Raw genomic sequence first — 20,630 nt, 5'->3', positions numbered from 1 at the left:
TCCTGAAAGGTCGGCGTGGGGATGGGGATGGGCAAGGTAGCGGGGGCTGGATGGGGGACCCGGGGGTGGGGGTTTAGGGTGGGGGTGGGGAAGACCCTGGGTGGGGATGTAAACTTCTGAGCACAGACTTGCCAGGTTAGTCCAAAAAGAAGCAGTGTCCCCCGCTCCTTCAAAGAGTTAACAGGCGGCGAGATCTGAACCTGTCAGTTATCCTGCGTGGGGTGGGGGGGGGGGGAGGAATCCAATGGGATTTGTTGACATTCTCATTGGATGGACACATTTGGGAGCCTGGAAGGAAGGGTGGAACACAGCCCCCCCTCCTCACAAACGGTTTGGAATTGGAGATCCCCTCCTGAAGAGGCGCGATTGGTCGTTAATGCGTGTGCCACCCATCCTGAAGTTTTTGGTCTCCTGCTTGTAGACATCGGCGTGGCTCGCTATTGGTGCGGGAGGCTGCCTATCATTGATCTTCCCAAACTCGCCCATATCGCCAAACCTCCCACCCACCGAAAAAAAAGAAACCCCAAAACATCCCACCCACCCCCCTCCCTCACTTGTCTGTGCGTGTGCGTGTGTGAAAGAAAGAGAGAGTGAGAGTGTCTCCGCTTTGTTGTCAGAAGCTCGGTCTGCTGCTGCTGTTGAAGGCAGGTTCTTATTACGGAAGGTGGGCGGGTTGGGTGGGGGGAGGGAGGGAGGGGCCGGGGGGGGGGGGGTTTGCAGAGTAGGGGAGGAGAAGGAGGAGAGGGGAGGGAGAGAGAGTGGCGGGAGGGGGTGGCGGGGAGGAGAGGGGGGGGGGGTGGGGGAGAAGAGAGAGTGAGTGAGAGAGAAACCCATGGCCACTGCAGCCTCCAATCTGTACCTGGCCAGCAGCTGCAGCAGAAACAACATGCTAACATCGCACTCCCTCGTCCACAGCGAGCCGCCCTCCACTATGCAAGCGGCGGCGGCGGCCGCCACTTTCCGGAGCCACCCTTCCAAACTCCTCGCCAGTGACTACCTGCCGGCTCTGGCCGGGAACGGACACCCTCTGTCGCACCAGTGGGTGACGGCTGTACCCGAGGGCAGCAGCCCGTGGGCGGCGGCGGCGGCGGCGGCGGCGATCGCGGCCAGTCCCCTGGGTCAACAGGACTCGAAGCCGGGAAGGGATGAGTTACAGCCCCACCGACACCCCCATCACCACCATCACCCTCACCCCCATCACCACCAACACCATCACCACCAACAGCAACAGCATCACCAGCAACAGAGTCAACACCACTCGCCCCACTGGAGCGGCGCGGGCAGCGGCGGAGGCGGGGCGCCGCATCTCTACTCGCAGACTGCCTTCCAAGTCAACGGGTTGTTGGAGCACATCAGCCCCCCTCAGGCTCCGGGGCAGCCCCCGCAGACCTCGGCGGTGCACCCGGGGCTGAGGGAAGGCTCCGAAGCCGGCGCCGAGTTGAGCCAAGCTGGCCATTCTTGCCTGGAGCACTCGGACGAGGAGACGCCGACCTCGGACGAGCTTGAGCAGTTCGCCAAGCAGTTCAAGCAGAGGAGGATCAAGCTGGGCTTCACCCAGGCGGACGTGGGGCTGGCCCTGGGCACCCTGTACGGCAACGTCTTCTCGCAGACCACCATCTGCAGGTTCGAGGCGCTGCAGCTCAGCTTCAAGAACATGTGTAAACTCAAGCCCTTGCTCAACAAGTGGCTGGAGGAGGCCGACTCCAGCACCGGCAGCCCCACCAGCATCGACAAGATCGCAGCCCAGGGCCGGAAACGCAAGAAGCGCACCTCCATCGAGGTGAGCGTGAAAGGAGCGCTGGAGACTCACTTCCTCAAGTGCCCCAAGCCAGCAGCCCAGGAGATCTCCACCCTGGCCGACAGCCTGCAACTGGAGAAAGAGGTGGTCAGGGTCTGGTTCTGCAACCGGAGGCAGAAGGAGAAGCGGATGACACCGCCTGGACTTCATCAGCAAGACGAGGTATTCGTCCACAGTATGGACTCAGAGACCCCGACCCACCGCGACCTTTAACCGCCCTCCCTGCTATCCTTTCCGCTCAGCGCTGGCTGGGGGACTCGGTCGAACAGAGAAGGGGAGAAGGGAGACCCTCAAACACACACACATACACACACCTCCTTTTATCTCCCCAGCATCACCCCTCCACCCTCCTTCGTTCCTCAACCCCCACTTAAACTACATATTGGACTGGCACAACCGGAATAGAGGCAGAACACTTCTTAAAAGAAAAAAGAACGAGAAAGTTATATATCTGACTCGAGAAAAGTCTGCAAACGGGGCGAAGCCTCTCTCCAAATCGATGTACAGTTTTAGCAGACGTCTCGGACCTTACCCCCACCCCCACCGCCCCGTGGTGAAAGAAAAACTTCGAGGGGACAAGGTCTTTGTGGTTCATTTTCTTTTTCTCTTCCCCCCTTCCCCAACACCACACCTCCCCCAACCCCGGCAAAAACAAAAGGATTGCAGACCGACTGTGTGCCTAACACCTATCAGCGCCTTGGTTCTCTCGGCTATATCAGGTGAATCTGTTGCTATGGACGGCGTGTTTGCCCCTTTCCCCCAACCCCGTTCTCTCTCTCCCTCCCTCCCCACAACCTTTCGTTTCCGTAACTGGTTGCAAAACAGAGGGACCTGACAGCAAAGCGTGCAGTGTTGTATTATCTGTTGGACTGGACTGGTAGAAAATGCAATATACACACGGTTAGGCCCCAGAGTATTGTTTAATAGCAGGACCATTTTTTGTTTTGGAAAAAGACACATACAGAACCAGTAGGCAGCTTATTTCCAAAATGCCCTAAAGCTGCTCACGAACCTCGCTTTAAGCAACGGTCTAAAGTATTTGGAAGACCAAGGTTGCCCCGAATTTGATTTAAGGAGAATTTTCGTGGTTCTTCCGACTGCAGCCTAAACAAAAGACCCTTAACATTAGCACTGCCGTGGAAACCGCTGGTAAGGGGATAGAAATCTGGCAAATACTGTTTTGGCAGTACAGAACGCGTATTTCAGAGGAGTTCAGAGTGAGTTTTCCAACAAAACTTGCTATTTGTTACGAGTGGGGAGGAGGGAGATTATAAAACAGAACTTTTTAAATTTAAAAATAAAAGACGGATCAGTTGCTGGTCTAAAATATAAGATATTTTCTTTAAATGTTTCTTTTTTCAACGATTATATTTGGATTACTTATGGAGGCTGCGAACAGTAATTTATTTTCCTCAAATTTTGTATTATGTTTTTAAAAGACAGAATCACGGTTAAGAAAACAGTAAAAAAAGTTTGTTGTTTAATAAATTATATATTTGATGTCAGATTTGACTGTGACACGATTTAAGTTTGTGATTTGGTGACAAGACTTTCATTTTGGTGTACAAAGGAATCAAATCTGTTCAAATAAATTTGTTATTAAAAAGATATCGTGTTTGCAGTTGTGTCTAATGCTCCTCCAGCATCTCGGAGTAGGTCTGATAGATTAATGCCCTTTTGGAAAATGATAGGATTCCTGTTTTGTTGGTTTTGACTACTCTGAACAAAATCTGCATGTTAAATATCAGAAACGACATCACGGGAGTATAGCTTAAAGGCACGGGCTACCCCAGCCTACACAGCCCCGATGTCCCAAACGAGAATTTGTTGTAAAAATTAATCTCTATTCCGTTACTGATTTAAAGAAAGAAAGACTTTCGACCAAATTCAATTGGTGTGTGTGTGTTGAAGGTGAGGTGCCGGGGGTCCAACTGCAGCATTTAGTGTTCGCTCTAATCCCTTTCTAACCTAATGAGACCTGTGCCGGTTCAGACGTGTCCTTTGCTTTCTCTCTTGCTTAGTCCTCACATATTTAGCATTGTGATTTACTTTGCAGATTATGTTGTATATTCCACGTATTTTTTCTCTTCTTTATGTGTTTTTTTGGGCGCTGGCTTGTTTGCATTTTGGGCCCCAATCATGAATTTAGCCGAGTCAACGTCGACTCTTCAACATTGCAAAGCGAATAGACAGATGTTTCGTTGAAGGGCTCGGGTTGGGGGAAGGGTGCGAGAGGTTAAGTCTAATCCCTTAAAAAAGCTTTGCGTTCATACCTCCACCCCACCCCGCCGCCTTTTTTTAAAGTTGAATCGTCCCCAGTTTCCCTTCCCGGGCCGTTCGACCCTGTCGTGACTAAATTTGTTCTTAAATGTTGTTTTCACATGGGTCAGGCCGTGAGGAAATTGCGCAAAGAATGTCGTCCCTCTTCCCAGTATTTGCTTGTTTTCTCATTAAATATGCTAAAAGAACAACGTGGGGAAAATAACTAACCCAAGAAATGCGGAAAGGGCTCCCTATTCCTTTACAACGATGGGTGTAGCAGTGTTGTCGATCAGCCTTGATGCACAATGGGATTTAATTTTCCATGCCGCTTCAGGTTCAATACAAACTTTATTCAGTCTTTCATTGACAGATCTCGAGAACAGCCTGAAGGACGAGGGGCTTTTATTTTCCCGAAGTAATTAGATTGCCTGTAATTCAGAAGGGATGAATATACTGTAATCACTAATACCATTAAAGATGTAAAGATTGACTCTTGTGTAATGCAGGAACCGCACTCGTCAATATGTAGCGATGGCGAAATTAAAATAATACGTTTTTTTTCAAACAAACGGGATACCTCGGGATAAAGAAAACGCCCAGTTGCGAATCCGGATCCAGCTTATTGGGTACGAAACACAGATTTTAAATGTAGGCTTTAAATGAATGAATTTGGATAAAAGTGTCGGTGGCAAGAACAATAAGTACGGTACTTTTTCACCTCTTTTTGAAACATGGCTTTACTTGAATTTACACCAATCTAAAAAAAATGAGGTAACCCATTAAATAGAGAGAAAAACAAACGGTCAATGCCAGACACTACATGGCCGAGTTCACAAATTACAAAGCAAGCGTTAACAAGATTCTTAAGTTATTCTTGCCTTGCCCACCCTTGCTGTAGGTTTCTGTATTAAACAGAATAATGACATATCTCTGGGGTTGCAACGGACTATAAAAGTTTTGCGCATGTAAGTGTGGTTACTCAGGATGTAATTGGGCAGGCTGAGAGTTGGCACATCAATTTGAATATGGGCCGCTTTCTTATTTAAAACGCCCTGAAATCAGGATTGTCCGTGTAGACGACTCATTGCATGCAATGCACTGATGTATGCAAATCGTTCTCAGTCCCAGTTGTCTTGCTTATATAATCAGTACTGATGACATCAATCCCCAATTTATGCCAGTCTGGATTTACAGAAGCATTTTGATTCATCCCGAGTATTTTTTTTCCCTTTAAACTGTTGGTTGCTTTATGCACGGGTATGCAAAATAAGACACGAGATAACTGTGCTGTTCAATTATTCTTTGGGGGAAGGCGGTATTTAGAATATCTAAAGAGCTGGTGAAAACAAGTATGTTTAGTTGTGCGTTGTTCTGTGAGGAATAGATGATGTTGGTATCCCTCCTGTAGCAGACCGGTCAGCGTCTTGTTCGTGTTTTATTGTCGATCCAACAGCCTGGGTTAGTTTATCCAGCACAGACTGAAATATTGGCAGTGATGACCCGAATGATTCAAATGACACAGGAGGGATCCCCCTCCCTCTTACTTAGCACAATAGGCACAGACAACAGAATAAAATAAAGACGCTTGCAGACCTGAAAGAAATTTTGAAATGACCATCATATTTCATTGAGACAAAATCATCAGTCGGACTGCGATTTGTTTTGATAGCAGATTGTTCACTGAATGATTTGTTAATTTGACGAGTCTGGTTGTGAAGAAAAATTGTAACAGCATTAGCAGGGCTCTCCACCTACCACAACCAGCTCTCACCCATCCACCGCCCCCCCCCCCCCCCCCCCCCGCTTCCCTGTCAACACACACACTTCCTTACCCCCTTAATTGGACCTTTTTGATTGTTTTCATTTAATAATTGCTGGAGTTTTGTCCGTTCAATGACTTTTTAATCTGAAAAATCACAAAATATGCTGCTCATAAGATTATAGCAAAATGATTAGAGACAAAAAAAAGGCAGATGCTGGATTCCAGGGTAGACAAACGGGAGGCTGGAAGAACACAGCAAACCAGGCAACATCTGGAGGAAAGGAGAAGTCAACGTTTCAGATATTACCTTTCCTCAGTTAGTTCTGAAGTCATCCGAAACGTTGACTGTTCTTTTCCTCCAGATGCTGTCTGGCTTGCTGTGTTCTTGCAGCCTCCCGTTCGGCAAAATGTTGTTTATTGCTGTCGCTTTGGACTATCTCAATCTCACCCTTTTCTCTTCCAACCTACTCAACCTTTTACTCTGAAATATTATTGAAAAGGTTACTGTGTTGATTGTTGCAAAACGCCTTGACTTTTGCTGCCTACCAAATTACGAGAGCTACAGACTTAATCAATACAACCGTCTCTGCCTCGATTGTACGAAGATGGAGACGGGGGGAGATTAAAGGGTCAGAGCTAATGTTTGAAGATCAGCTTCCAGAGGTTGACATAGCAAAATTCCCATTAAGTCATTGTGAGATTTCAACTTGATGCTGGAAAGTGTGGCTTGAAGTCCATGAGGTGATATTTAGATGGAGAAAAGTCAAAGGTGTTTTGGTCTACTGAAAGTTGTTGTTCGGCAGGGAGATACAAACAAGTCGTAACAGAATTGAAAAAATGGAGTTTCAGTCTTTATATACATATGTATGTGTGTGCATGAAAGGGGCAAGCTACAATAGTTTTGCTCCAAAGAAATGCACTGCAATGCCAAGTTTTCTGGAACATAAGCTATTGGAAAATTTTAGCCTGAAGCTTTCCACTTTATGCGCCGCAAGGGTATGGGAATTCTCCGGTGTGTAGTGTATTCTGGGTATGACGACATCACTGAGGACTGCTTGTACTCTATAAAGTTGGTCTGCAATTTTCCACAGGTCTCTGGCTCCTAAGTAAAGCAGACTATTGCTGGGAGGCCGACACTCTGCGGAAAGTCGAGAAGCCCGGGTACACAAAATGTATCCAGGAACGGAGGCGCAAAGGGCTCCCCCTGCTGGGGAGTCTTTAAGGTGATTAAAAGTTGCCATTCGCCACGATTTTAGAACTCCTTGGAGCTAAAATTCCTCCAGCCTATTAAGAGACTGTCGTGGGTGCAGAAATAGGAAATATGCCTTTTCTCTTACCCACACCATTTTATGCCGGTAAAATTGTCGACACGTAGAATTTCGGCGACTTTCTGCATTCGTGAAAATTATTGAAATACCGAGAGTATGATAAATATGCCAGCCTGTAGGCCTGGAGGGAGTCTTTAACAAGAACTCAAAATTTCAACGCAAACTCTTTCAGGGAACGGGCGACATGCATTAATCTCCCTAACATAACTTTGAGAGTTTTAAACTATTTTGACATTTTTCTAAAACAAATAAACTGGATCTATGAGATTCTCTGTCGAGAAAAAAGAATTTGATTTGCTTTAAATCGTCTCGAGACATCCAAAAGTGAAGTATCAGTTAATTTTAGTCATTATTGCAGTACAGAAACTACATGTCAGCTGCCAGAATGGTTTCCACAAAGGTTCCATATAATTGTCTTTCCAAATTTTGCAGATTGAAAACGTAACTGTAGCTGATGGGGATTCATGTCGAATATAGTCAAATTGTATTTATCCAATTTCATGCCTTTGTCAAGCAGTTTTGTTCAAAAATTGACCGAGCATATGTTGGTTATAACGAGTGTCGTATTTCCGCAAAACTGAGCACCAAACAGATGCAGATTTTACAAATGTAATTCTTGCAATATGGCACAGCTCATTCCAACTAATTTCTCCATTTTCTGATATAAAAGTTATGAAAGCGTCTCATTGATTTTGTGGGAGCTAGGAGGTTGAAGACAAACTGACCAACGGCGATAATCAGTGATGGTAGTTGGACCCGGATCTATTCTGACCTACAGAGTCAAATTGGAAGTTTATTTTGGTTCATCGACCTTACAGCAACGTTTCATTTCCATCCGGATACTGCTGCATTTTGCTGTACGAAATGCTGAAATCGTTCTAAATGCAGGGATGTAATCGACATGAAATGATCACCTCTGTTTCCGTCTTAACGGATGCTTAGTGTGTGTAACATTCTAAATGTAAACGATGCAAGTCCTCACAAGAAATGGTACCGAGAAATTAACAAGATTTCCCTCCTAATTGGATGCTGCGAATTTCCAGCACTTTATGTTTTATTTCCATTATCCTAAATAATTTCCTTGATCTTCGGTTTTCTAGGTACTTACAGAGCTATTAGGGGTAGTTATTGATGAGGTTCTTGTTATGACTGTAATCATAAAAATACATTCGAAGCATGTATTATTTGCATTTTTAAGAACAGGTGGCCTGCTGGTTTGAACCGTAGGGTGACTGGTTAAGGAGAGGCAGGTGAAAGCAGAAATCCCTAAAACCTGTGCCAATGTCAGTTTTTGGCCACCTGATCCCTGAACTGAATTATAAGGCAAGGTGCAGATTCTCATTGACTAGGTATTTCATTATTACCTGATGCTGTGTGTGACCACCCAATCAGACATCTTCAGTTAGGAGTAGTTCTCACTTAAAGATGCAAATAAATTGATTGAGTTCCTCTCAAGGCAAAAAAAAACAGATGTTAAAAGCATCACTATTTAATATTCCTCCACATTCCTTCACCAAAATCATCGATAGCACTGAAAGAATTAACAAGATTACTTAAGCATACTGTGCCAACTTCTGTTTCATCTGGCAATTACTTTCTTGTAGAATTTTGCAAATTTTGGAACCGGAGTGGCTTTCACACCAGTCACTATATGATAATATTTTCCATTAGCTGCTTTTGATTTGATTTCGCTTTGCTAAATATTTGTGTCAGGTCCCAAGAGAATGGCTGCTTTTGCACACATGAGGGTAGTGAAGAAAAGTTCCAGGGCCTGGATTTTTATATGTGTGGTCTGTGCAAATACAATTTCCAATCAACTCCTCATGGAAAGAATTGAATTAGCAAAAAATTGCTAACAAATCTCTCAAGAGCTTTTTGCATATATATCATTTTCGTATACAAATATCTATGTAACATATTAGAGAAAAAAACCCAAAGTGTTGTCGATTCACATTCTACAGCATGTATCATCTCCCTACTATAACTTCAAAAGTTTTCAATCATTTCTTCACTAATTTTGTTTAATATTGCTAGATTATAGATTGTCTTTAAAGAAAAAAAACATTAATTTGCCTTTAAATCGTACCATTTACAATCTTATGATATCCCAGAGTGGCTTATCAATTAATTGTAGACATTGTTGGGATCCAGAAGCTTTGTGAAATAGAACCAAAAACGTTCCATTCAAAAGCTTTTCCAAAGTTTGTGCATTAAAAATGTAATCAGAACTCATTGAAATACATATCTAATATAGTCACAGATATTGTTGCCGACTTGGCGTCTGTATTGAAAACTAAATATATGTTGGATTTAAGAGCAAGGTGTTAAATTATGGAAACTTTTGACATCATATCCAAATACAACTCAAGATTATATCAATATACTGAGCACTTAAATGTTGAGTTTACACAAATTTATTATTTTCACAAAACTGATTTAAATACATGACACTGACAATTGAGTTTTAAGTAATTGTTGGCAATAATTTCATCCTGTAATGTGTTCTCAGCTAATGTACAACTAATAGAACAAAGTATTTCCTGTGCAGTTCAAATGTTATTGCTCTGGAAAGGTTCACTTGATAGCAAGAAACATATTTATCAAAAGCATATTGTACATAAAATGTTTAAAAATAGAGAACAAATAAAATGATTGGCCAGCATGTTCACTTTCAGGAAGACAGATGTATCAGGATGAGATACCTATTAAAATTACAACCTTTTTGTATACTTTGAAGGATGACAAATGTATAAAAGTTGAATCCTCACATGTATTTTTCAGTGCTCATTTTTTTCCAAATATATGAAAATAAGAAGTGTATCTTAAAAATGAAATGAACCTTTCAAAACTTAAAATAAAAGTGACAGTGCTTCAGTACAAAATTCACATATCAAACATTAAAATACATTTTTATTTCTGTGGTTTTAAGCAGAAACCTCCCATGTTTCAAGATTTTGATCAACTGGATGAAATTAAACATTGCCCTTTCTGCACATTGCATTAAGCCTCAAAATGCCTAACTGCAATATTTATTATTATTCACTACAAATTTACTATTCTGGCGTACAGTTATTGCATTTAGGAAATATTTATCTTATAACAAATTCTTATTTCATAAACCAGGAAAATTTTGCATTTTCTTCTTATATTTAATATCTAGATGTGCAAAATATACAATAAAAGGTCCTAGAAGAGAAATCAAATCTTTCAGATTTTTGATAAAAGCTCTGAAGTTATTAAATCCCGGTTGAACTGTTAGAAATCTGTAGGGCAGTTAGTTGTATGTTGATTGCAAAAATGTCAAATTATTGTACTGTTAGGAAGATGAGGACTGAATAATAGAAGGTTGGAAATCAGCTGATTTATGTTTCTGATTTGGTATGTAACAATATATACAAGAACCAATGCAAAGGCAATTTTGGTTTGTATTTATAAACATCACAGTCATTTTTTTTTATAATTTCTATTCTAATTTACCCTGACACAATATAAAGTACAATTATGCTTTCCATAACAAATGTACATAAAGGCTACATTAGTGTTTATTTAGATGATGATTTTACAAAAGCACATTAAAAATTATAATTGGGGTTAATTCAATGACCCTTTACTGTAGTGAGCCATTCATGTTTGTTCATTTTCTTTTACTATTTAATGCCTTTTGTACCAGAATTGCACTGCTGGCTGTTGGTTTTGTTTCAGATGAAGTGATTGAAAACTGTCTACTAAAACATCAAGGCCTATGCACAGCTTAGAGAAACAGAAGCAAATGCAGAGTTGGGAAAAAAAAAACAAACAGCAGAAGTGGCCTTTCAACGTATCCTGCAATATAATTAGAGCCTGTCCTCATTAGTGAGTTTAAATGAAGGGAATTTCATAGAAAGAAGAGAGTGGACCAGTCATACAAAAAATGAAAATATAGTGTTGTTTAATTTTGTCTGACCAGAAGGGGTTTTTTTGCCCCTTATTCGTGTCTTTATCTCAGTGAAATGTGCATTTCCATCGTGATTCTTAATCTCTGGATTTTCTTCATACTCTTTGTTCTGATTCTCCTCCCAAAAAGACTGTAAATAATGCTTGTTTTTGTTTCTTTGGGTGTAAGCAGAATACTCCTCTGTTTCAGGGCTTTGATCAAGTGGTTTAACTTAAACCATATACAGTATCTCATGAACAAAAGAGTAAACAGAATTTCAGCACAGTGTATGACTCAACTGAATGAAATAACTGATACTTTTATGCTGGATTCATTCCATGCAAAAAAAAATCTGCACAAAAGGGATTATGATTTTAAACTAACTTCTCTTCACTGTGTGTCATGGTTTCATTAGAAAATCCCTTTGAAGTTTTGTGCATAAAAGAAATGGGCTTGAAAGACAATCAGTAACATGCTCAAAATAATTTAAATTGATCAATAGATTTTTAGTCAGTGAGGGTATTAAGGAATATGGAGCTGAAACATGTACAGATCACTGATTATTGAACTGAATACCACACCGGGCTCAATGGGCTGACTAGCCAGTCCCTGTCTTTACGTTCTTAATCAATTTCAGGGGTGAAATCATTTCTGCATATTGTTTCTGGATATTGCAGCTTCAGCCTTTGGGATGCATTGCTTTTGGGATGAAGATGAGGAGAACAGTTCTTTTTCAGAAGATCATGAGTCAGATGAGTTCTCCAGAAAACATTCGGGGAGTGAGAAAGGGAGCGAGAGAGTGTTTCTGTGAGTAAGAATGAGAGATTGAGAGTGAGTGTGTGTCTGTGTGCAAGAGAGAGAGTAAGAATGAGTGTGTGTGTGTGTGTGTGTGTGTGTGTATGTGTGTATGTGTGTGTGTGTGTGTGTGTGTGTGTGTGTGAGAGAGAGAGAGAGACAGAGCACAGTCATGATCTTGACTACTTGAAAAGCTGAATGGTTTAATCATGTTCCAAATCCTATGTTCATATGTTCTACTGAACACACTGACATGTAAGATATTTTATCACATAATCTGAACTATATTCTTTATTAGAGGTGATAAATTTTGCAGCAAGCAATTACAAAAATTAGCATGGGTCTGAGGTTTGCACAAGTGCAGCTCTAATTTGATTGTTAACAAGCTAACAGTTTAAAATGATGATTTATAGAAAGGTTGCCCTTAAAGAATTTAGCACTTTCGTCAACCAACAAACATGAAGTAAAGCACCGATTTCAAAATGTTAGTTATTCAAGAACAGGTAAAAAGCTTTTAAGATTGCAGATATTATGTACAATGCTGACACAAGTAAAGCCGAAGCAGAAGAATTTTTTTTTAAAATCCAGGCTTTGATCAAAAGCACCTCCTTCGTTGTGGACCTTATTAACAGCATTTCCCCAAACAAGAATGAAAATCCAAAAATATCCATCCAGCACATCTTTTTCTTTCAGCTAAGAAGGCTGTCATACGTTCATGTATCATGCCAATCAGGCACATTGGTTCTAACTATCCCCTGCCAACTTAACTCATTTAACTGATTATGGCAGTCCAGCAATAATTACACCCAACTGGTAGTCAAAAGAAATGAAACTGTATTCGCAGGTACATCTCATTGTGACATCTTAGGTATTTGAATTCTGTTTTGTAAAAAAATGTATTGGAACAAAAATCATTGGTATCTGTAAATCTGACCATGAAGTTGTCAGATTATTGTTTAAAAAAACAACTTGGTCACTGAATATTTTCACAGAAGCAAACCTACCATCTTTATCTAGTTTGGACACACATGACTCTAATCCAAAGCACCTTGTTTGATTCTTTACACTCCTCTGAAGTGAACTGGCGTAAGAGTCAACTGTATCAAACTTGTGTTGCGAAACTTCAATGAAGTGACCACTAAACCTTATAGCCGTCCAAGGGCAAGAAATAAATACCATCCTCTATATTATGAGAAACCCCATAAATTAATTTTTAGTTAATATTTACGCATAGGAATAAAATAACTTGCCACCCATAAACAAAATCACATTTATTACTCACAAGTTTCAAAGCTGTACATTGGTCTAATAACATTAACACAATTCTCAAGCTATTCATTAGAAGAATTTGAGGCTATGTAAACCTAATGCTTTCGAATTTGTAAATGCCTCATGTACTGAAGCTAAAGGAAATTATTGTTTTATGTTATAAGATTTGATCATCCCTAAGGGAAATGATTGACTGATTACATAAACCACTCTAAAGATGTTGAGAAATTAGACTGCTGAAATCATTTTAATGTTGTTCTTTATGTGGAGGTTCAATGAACAAAAGAATTGTCACAAGCTATTCACTTGCCAAGACTTGTATTAAACCTTAAACATTCTACATTAAATTTGAACACAAATTCACCCCTTCTATTCATGTTCCAGGCAATGAAAGGTAATATTTAGGACTAAACTTGTGATATTCAACATTGTATACATTTTATTACTGTAGTGCCATTCTTTTAAAGTATATGCAAAAGCATTGATGAAAAGGCACTTCAAACTGATGACCAAAATCGCTAAAAATCGGCATTAGTATGATTCTTAATGAAAATGTAGACAGTCAGGATAGTTTCACTATTGCTCCAACTATCTTTTAGTTAGCCAAAGAAATAAGCAAAAAAAAACAAGATTATGCGCAAATGATGGCATTTGTTCTGTACTTCTTGCTTCAGCTTCCTGTTTCACTCTGAATATTATTCAGCGCCAACAATTCCTGAATATAATTTGTACAAATTCTGCTTAAGAATTGGGTTCATTCCCAATGCATGGGTGACATTTCTAAAGACAATTAAAAACCTTGCAAAGTACAAAAGCATTTTACACAGTTCTTGTAGCCATTTTGCTATCTTGTTTATTAGAAATGAGGCACATGTATAAAGAATTTAGCCAGCTACATCAATCCTTGGCCATTAAAACTGTTTACACAGTAATAATATGATAATTACATGTATTTACTATGCAACCATCAGAATATCATTTCAGCCTATTTTTTGCATAATAATTTACCACTACTATTGTAAATTAAGCAATCAGATAGAATACAACATATAATAGGATAAATGAAACAGCTTAACAGTGAGAAATAACCCACTTGGTCTTAGTAAAAAAGTATGGTTTAGCTTGCAGTCAAGTTGATTGCAGGAAAATTAAAAACAATATAAGTCTCGAGGATAGAGGTCTATGTTTTGTTGAAATAATCCACTAAAAACAAACAAGTAAACATCAGACTACAGAAGTAAGTACTAAAAAGCCATGGATAAACACATTCCAACATTTGCAAAATGTCAAAGTTTCATGAGATGTGTAAAGAACTTTATAACGTTGGTACGCAGACAGGTGATCAAGCAAAGGTCAATGTTGAATGGATAAGAACTAAGGCAAACCCAGAAAACAATTACTAATATCTGCAGAAATAAGAATGACTATAATTTACAGCCTTATCACTGGAATTATAGAGGACATCACCAGATTTTTAAGTTATTATTAATTATTAATAATATACAAATATATATTCATTTGAATTTAGGGTCATATTTTTGTATCTGATACACGCTGTTGGATTCAAGTTAAATAATTAATCTCCCATAAAATGCAAAAGCATAATATGCATATCAATAATAATTTCACAGCCAATATGGTCTGACACTGCCCATCTGTATTTATTCCAGTAAAATGGAGGATATGTTGTAAATAGCAGGCTTTACATAAATGTTCTCAGATAATGGATAGTTTAAAATCCTAGGTTCATACCTTGCAAACTGCAGATTGGCTTCCTTTATATCTCTGCCAATTTTTGGAAGGAAGAATCACAGGGTTATCTAGGGAGGAGGAAAATGAAAACTAGTAGGACTCAGTGCAGGATGATGGGATGTTATCATATGGCACTTGATTTCCAGCAATTATACAGTATAATGTCATCATTACAGACAGAGCTCAGGAGGAGGTTGCAAAACATGATGGATTCTTTAAACTGTCACCTTTGAGTTTCTCTCTCAGAGCTATAAAATAAGAAATGGTGCACTAGACTCTTGAAACAAATATATGTCCCTTGGTTTCTTTTTGACTGCACAACTTGAACTGCATTATATGTTCCAGGCACCAAAATAATTTGTTGCCATAAAATACAAGGGAAGCAGCAGTGTAATGTCACTGGACTAGTTTCCAGAGGCCCAGGGTAACATTCTGGGACGCAGATTTGAATCCCACCGTGACAGGCAATGACATTTGAATTCAATAAAATGTGGAATTCATCACAGAACCCCTACAGTGTGGAAACAGGACCATCGGCCCAACCAATCCACACTGAATCTCAGAGTATCCCACCCAGACCCATCCCCTATAAACCACCTAATCCACGCATCCCTGAACACTATGGGCAATTTAACATAGCCAATCTGCCTAGCCTGCACATCTTTGGACTGTGGGAGGAAACCCACACAGACAGGGGGAGAATGCGCAAACTCCACACGGACAATCGCCCAAGGCTGGAATCGAACCCAGGTCACTGGCACTGTGAGGCAGCAGTGCTAACCACTGTGCCACCCTAATTCAAAGCTGGTTAACTGGTGACAGCGTACATTCATCGTCATAGAAACCAATCGGGCTCACTAATGGTGTTTAAGGAATGAAATCTTTACCTGATCTGGCCTACATGTGACTCCAGACCCAATGTGGTTGACTCTAAATGACCAGAGACAAGTAGGAATCGGCAACAAATGCCAACCTGTCAGCATCAACAATATCTCATGCAAGAACAAAAAATACTAATAACTACAAAGTGAGATAACAATTTTGGCTCAGCCTTTATAAATTGGGTGATTACATTCAGCTATTATAGAGATGAAAAATTGTCTTATGAGAAGAGATTGAGCAGTTCAGACCTATACTTAATAGAGTTTAGAAGGATGAGAGGAGATCTAACTGAGGTGTCTAAAATGCTAAGGCAATTTAGAATGAGAGGACATAGTTTTAGGCTAAGTAGTAGCAGATTTAAAACAGAGGTGAAGAGGAATTACTTAAGTGAAAAAAGTTGTGTGAATGTGTGGAATTCACTACCCCAGATCGCAGTGGATGCCAGGGTACTGAGTACATCAGAGGAGGAGGTGGCCAGATTTTTAATTAGTAACAGGTTGAAGGACTATGGTAGACCAGGCAGGAAACCAGAGTTGAGGCCATGATGAGAACAACAATGATCATGTCAATACCAGAGCAGAATCAAGGAGCTGAATGGCCTACTCCTGCTCTTAGTTCTTATGTTTCTGTTTCATTAGTCTACTGATTGTATTAACACTCACCCGTTCTCCACCTGCAACCTTTCAGGAGTCAAATCTAAGGCAATCAATCTGCTGGTACTGAAAATTATTGGAGAAACCTTGAAAGTCCCTAGATTTGGTATAATTAATCTGTGAATATATCCTCCTGAGGTTGTGCATGGAACAGTATTTAACATCATTTGATAATCATAAACAATAATGAAGCAAATAATTTTTTGTTAATTTTGGCAGAATTTATAGCACAGGGGCAGAATATTCTGCCTAATAGGTCTCTAATGACGTTTAGACCCCGCGTAACCAGCTTCCCACACTACATCGTATAACAGGAGCAGAATATCCTTCTACTGCTTTCTCCCTCACATGCTTGCTTAGCTTCCAATTAAAAGTAATCTAAAATATTCACATTAATCACTCTATGTGGTCACAAATTCAATATTCTAATCATTCCCTGGGAAGACAATATTATTCTGAATTACTTATTGGATTTATTAGCGACTATTTTCTTTATCTAGCTCTTGTGTTGAACTCCAGACAAGTGGACACATCTTCACTCGATCTACCTTATGAAACACCTTCATAATTTTGCAAACCTCTGTTCATTCATGGCTAATCTTCCACAGACCTCAATCCCTCTTTGGCGCCAGCATAGCATAGCTGTCAAGTCACTGACATTTCAAAATTATCAACTTACTTTCTCTTGAAACACTTCCAGTGACCTCACCTCCACAACTCTCTGCGGTAGAGAACTCCAGCCATTCATTATCCTTTGGAGGTGAGATTCCTTTAAATGTCAGTTTTAAATAAGTGTCTCCTTATTTTATCAGAGATAATGGGAACTGCAGATGCTGGAGAATTCCAAGATAATAAAATGTGAGGTTGGATGAACACAGCAGGCCAAGCAGCATCTCAGGAGCACAAAAGCTGACGTTTCGGGCCTAGACCCTTCATCAGAGATTATAACTATGCCCCCTAGTCGTACGTAGAAACATCTCCATAACATCTCACCTGTTAAGCCTCTCAGAATCTTGTATGTTTCAGTAAGATCTCTCCTCATTCTTCTGAACTCAAATGAGTAAATGCCTAGCCTGTTTAATGGTTCTTAAAATGTCAGCCCATTGTTCCCAGGAATCAGCTGTTGAATCTCTTATGAACTGCCTCCAAAGTCATTGTAACCTTTCTTTAATACAGAGACCAAAATTGTATATAGTATTCCAAGTGTGGCCTCACCAATACTGGGTGTAGTTGTAATATGACTTGCCCATTTTTGAACTTCTACCCTTTAGCAATGAAGACCAAAATTCAATTTACCTTTATAATTAATTGTCTTAGTTATTTCTCAAAAATGGTTTCCCTTTCACAAAACCATATTAATTGTTTGATTGCATTAAGCTTTTTTTTAAATGTCTTGCTATTTTTTCCTTCATAATGGACTCCAGCATTTTTCCAATTAAGATGACAGGCTGTCTGGTCTATAGAATGCTGTCTATTTTGTTCCTTTCTTGAGAAGGGGTGTCACATTAGCAATTTTCCAATCCTCTGGAACCTTCTGGAAACCTGTGAGTTCTAGAATATTTCAAACAATGTCTCCACTATCTCTGCCACCACTTTTTGATGTAGACCATTTGGTCCAGTACTCTTGTTTGATTTCAATCTCATTAGTTAGCTAAATACTTTATCCCTTATGACAGAGGTTGTTACAAAAGCTTCCCTATCATTAGACTTTGGTTATTTTCTATTTTGGAAATGTTTACACTCTGAAGAGTGAGGCAAAATACTGGTTTAAGTTATTTGTCATTTCTTAGTTCCCTACTATTAATTCCCCAGTTGTGACCTCTAAGAGTCCCATACTCACTTTAGCTACTCTCTCTTTTCATATACCCGCAGAAGCTCTTGTTGCTTGTGTTGTCTTTTCTTTTCAATTTTCTTTCATCATCAATTTTCTCACTTTATTAGCTTTCTCGTCATCCACCATGGGCTCCTAAAAAAAGGTCCCAATCCTCTGCCCTATCACTAGTTTTTGCCACTTTGTTTTAGCTTTTGACTGAATACTTTCTATGACTGTCTTTGTTAACTATGGGTGGTTCGTCCTTTTTATCGAGTCCTTTTTTTTAACCAGTATAAGTTTTTGCTGAGAGTTATGAAATATCTTGTTAAATACTCTAATCTTCTGCTGAGCTTATTTTCTCAGCAATGTGTCCAACACTTTCTTTACAAGTCTGTAACTGCCCTTGTTTAAGCTGAGGACATTGGTTTGAGACTTGAGTTGCAGTCTCTCAAACTGAATTTGAAATTCTCCCATGCTGTGGTTTCCAACCCCTAAAGGATCCTTAACTAAAATAGCATTTGGTCTCCCGTCTTATTACACATTATTAGCTTACTCTCAGGCAGACTGTGCAATGCATTACGCTATGAAACAACCCTTAAAGCACTCTACAAATTTGTCCTCCATGTTACCCTTGCTGATCTGATTAGTCCAGTCAAATCCATGACAAATTGTAGTCCGCTTCTTAGCTGTGTCTGTTACTTCCCAATTTATACTTTGGCCTACCTTGAGACAATTCTTCAGAGGCCTATAGATGACTTCCATCCATGGCTTCTTTCATTTGCTATTCCTTATTTCCATACAAGTGATTCCACATCATAATGTATTGCTCATTTTATATTATTTAACACTGCACCAAAGCCATCCTTTAGTAACAAAGTTTCCTCATCTTTTCCTTTCTTGTACATTCTTCAAGAATGTCAAATGTTCTTGAATATTGAGCTTTCAGCCTTGGTCATCCTGTAATCACATCTCTGTAATAGCTATCCAATCATCTTCATTTATCTCTGTTTGTGCTTAAACCCGTCTGTGTTGTTCCAAATGCTGCCTGCATTCAGATAAAGAGCCTCAAGCTTTCAATTTTTGCCACATTACTTACTGTGTTTGTAATTTCTTCTGCATTCTTCTGTGTACATTTTCCATCCCGAGCTGTCACACTTTATCATGCACCTCTTTGCTACCCTGCACCTCTGTTCTCTTGTATCGTTTGATTTTTTTAAACAACCCTTCAGTTGAATTCTCACCCCAACTAATTAGTTGAAAGAGCTGTCTATAACCCCAGCCCTATTGTTCACCAGGATGCTGATCCCAGCATGGTTCAAATTCCCCTTCCCTTTCCTTCACAGATGTCGCCAGACCTGCTGAGCTTTTCCAGCAACTTTGTTTTTGGTTCATATTAATCCTGTCCCAATGGAACAATTCTCAACTTCCCCGGTATTGATGCTAGTGTGCTGTGAATTAGAATCCACATCTCGCACACCAATCTTTGAGTCATGTAATTACTTTTCTAAGGTTTTTCTGTCATTCAGGTAGTAACCTTGAGATTATTTTCTTCGTGGCTCTCCAGGGAGACCCCATTAGTGAACCCCTGGGGGTCACTGAGGGAGACCCTGTTAGTGAATCCCTAAGGGTCACACAAGATCATGTTCCTGTACCACTTCAGGGTCACTCAGGGACACCCCATTAGTGAACCCCTGAGGGTCACACAGGGAGACCCGCTTTGCATACCACTTGGGGGTCACTCAGGGGGACCCCATTAGTGAACTCCTGGGAGTCACTCAGGGAGACCCTGTTCCTGTACCTGGAAGGTCACACAGGGAGACCCTATGAATGAACCCCTGGGGGTCACACAGGGAGACCCTGTTCCAGTACCTGGAAGGTCACACAGGGAGACCCTATGAATGAACCCCTGGGGGTCACACAGGGAGACCCCATTCCTACGTCCCTGGGATCCTCAGGCCACCCCCCCCCCCTCCCCATTAGGCCTGAGCTTCATGGTGATTCCAGCTCTCCCTGGGCATGGATAAACCATCAGCCCCCAACCCCCAACCCTGCGGCAGGCATTGGCCATGATACCCTAGACCCTGTGGCAGCACTGCCTCTGTCAGTCAATACCAGCTCTCTCCTCCTGCTCTAGCAGCACCTCGACCCTCACTGACCAACCCCTCCACACACCCCGCTCCCCAACGCCAGAGAAAATACCATCTAACTTTTCATCTACCTTCGTATTGATCAGTGAAGTTGCTGTAGAGTTGGCTTTTTTGAAGTTTTTTTTCTGTTTCATTATCAAATCTCTCTGACAATTTTATTCCACTCTGTGTTCGTGTCTGGAATACACATCAAACTTTTTTCAATTACTTTGAATTTCTCTCTGTTTTTATAAGTTCCAGCAAATATCAGTTCTCA

At 40.6% G+C, this 20,630-nt stretch overlaps 1 protein-coding gene across 1 annotated transcript in view; it reads left to right on the top strand.

Annotated features, from left to right (window-relative positions):
* Window positions 1-813: 813 nt before the first annotated feature.
* Window positions 814-20,630, top strand: part of LOC125458732 (POU domain, class 3, transcription factor 4-like) — a 31,352-nt gene continuing 11,535 nt past the window's right edge. The window contains exon 1 of the mRNA XM_059651507.1: window positions 814-1,960. Coding sequence (XP_059507490.1) covers window positions 833-1,960 — 1,128 coding nt within the window. The 5' untranslated portion in view covers window positions 814-832. The remainder of the gene's footprint in view (window positions 1,961-20,630) is intronic.

Source organism: Stegostoma tigrinum, chromosome 15 (genome assembly GCF_030684315.1).
Source record: "Stegostoma tigrinum isolate sSteTig4 chromosome 15, sSteTig4.hap1, whole genome shotgun sequence".
Classification (NCBI taxonomy): Eukaryota; Metazoa; Chordata; class Chondrichthyes; order Orectolobiformes; family Stegostomatidae; genus Stegostoma; species Stegostoma tigrinum.
The sequence above is the reverse complement of the archived record's forward strand: the minus strand, read 5'-3'. Positions and strand labels throughout refer to the sequence as shown.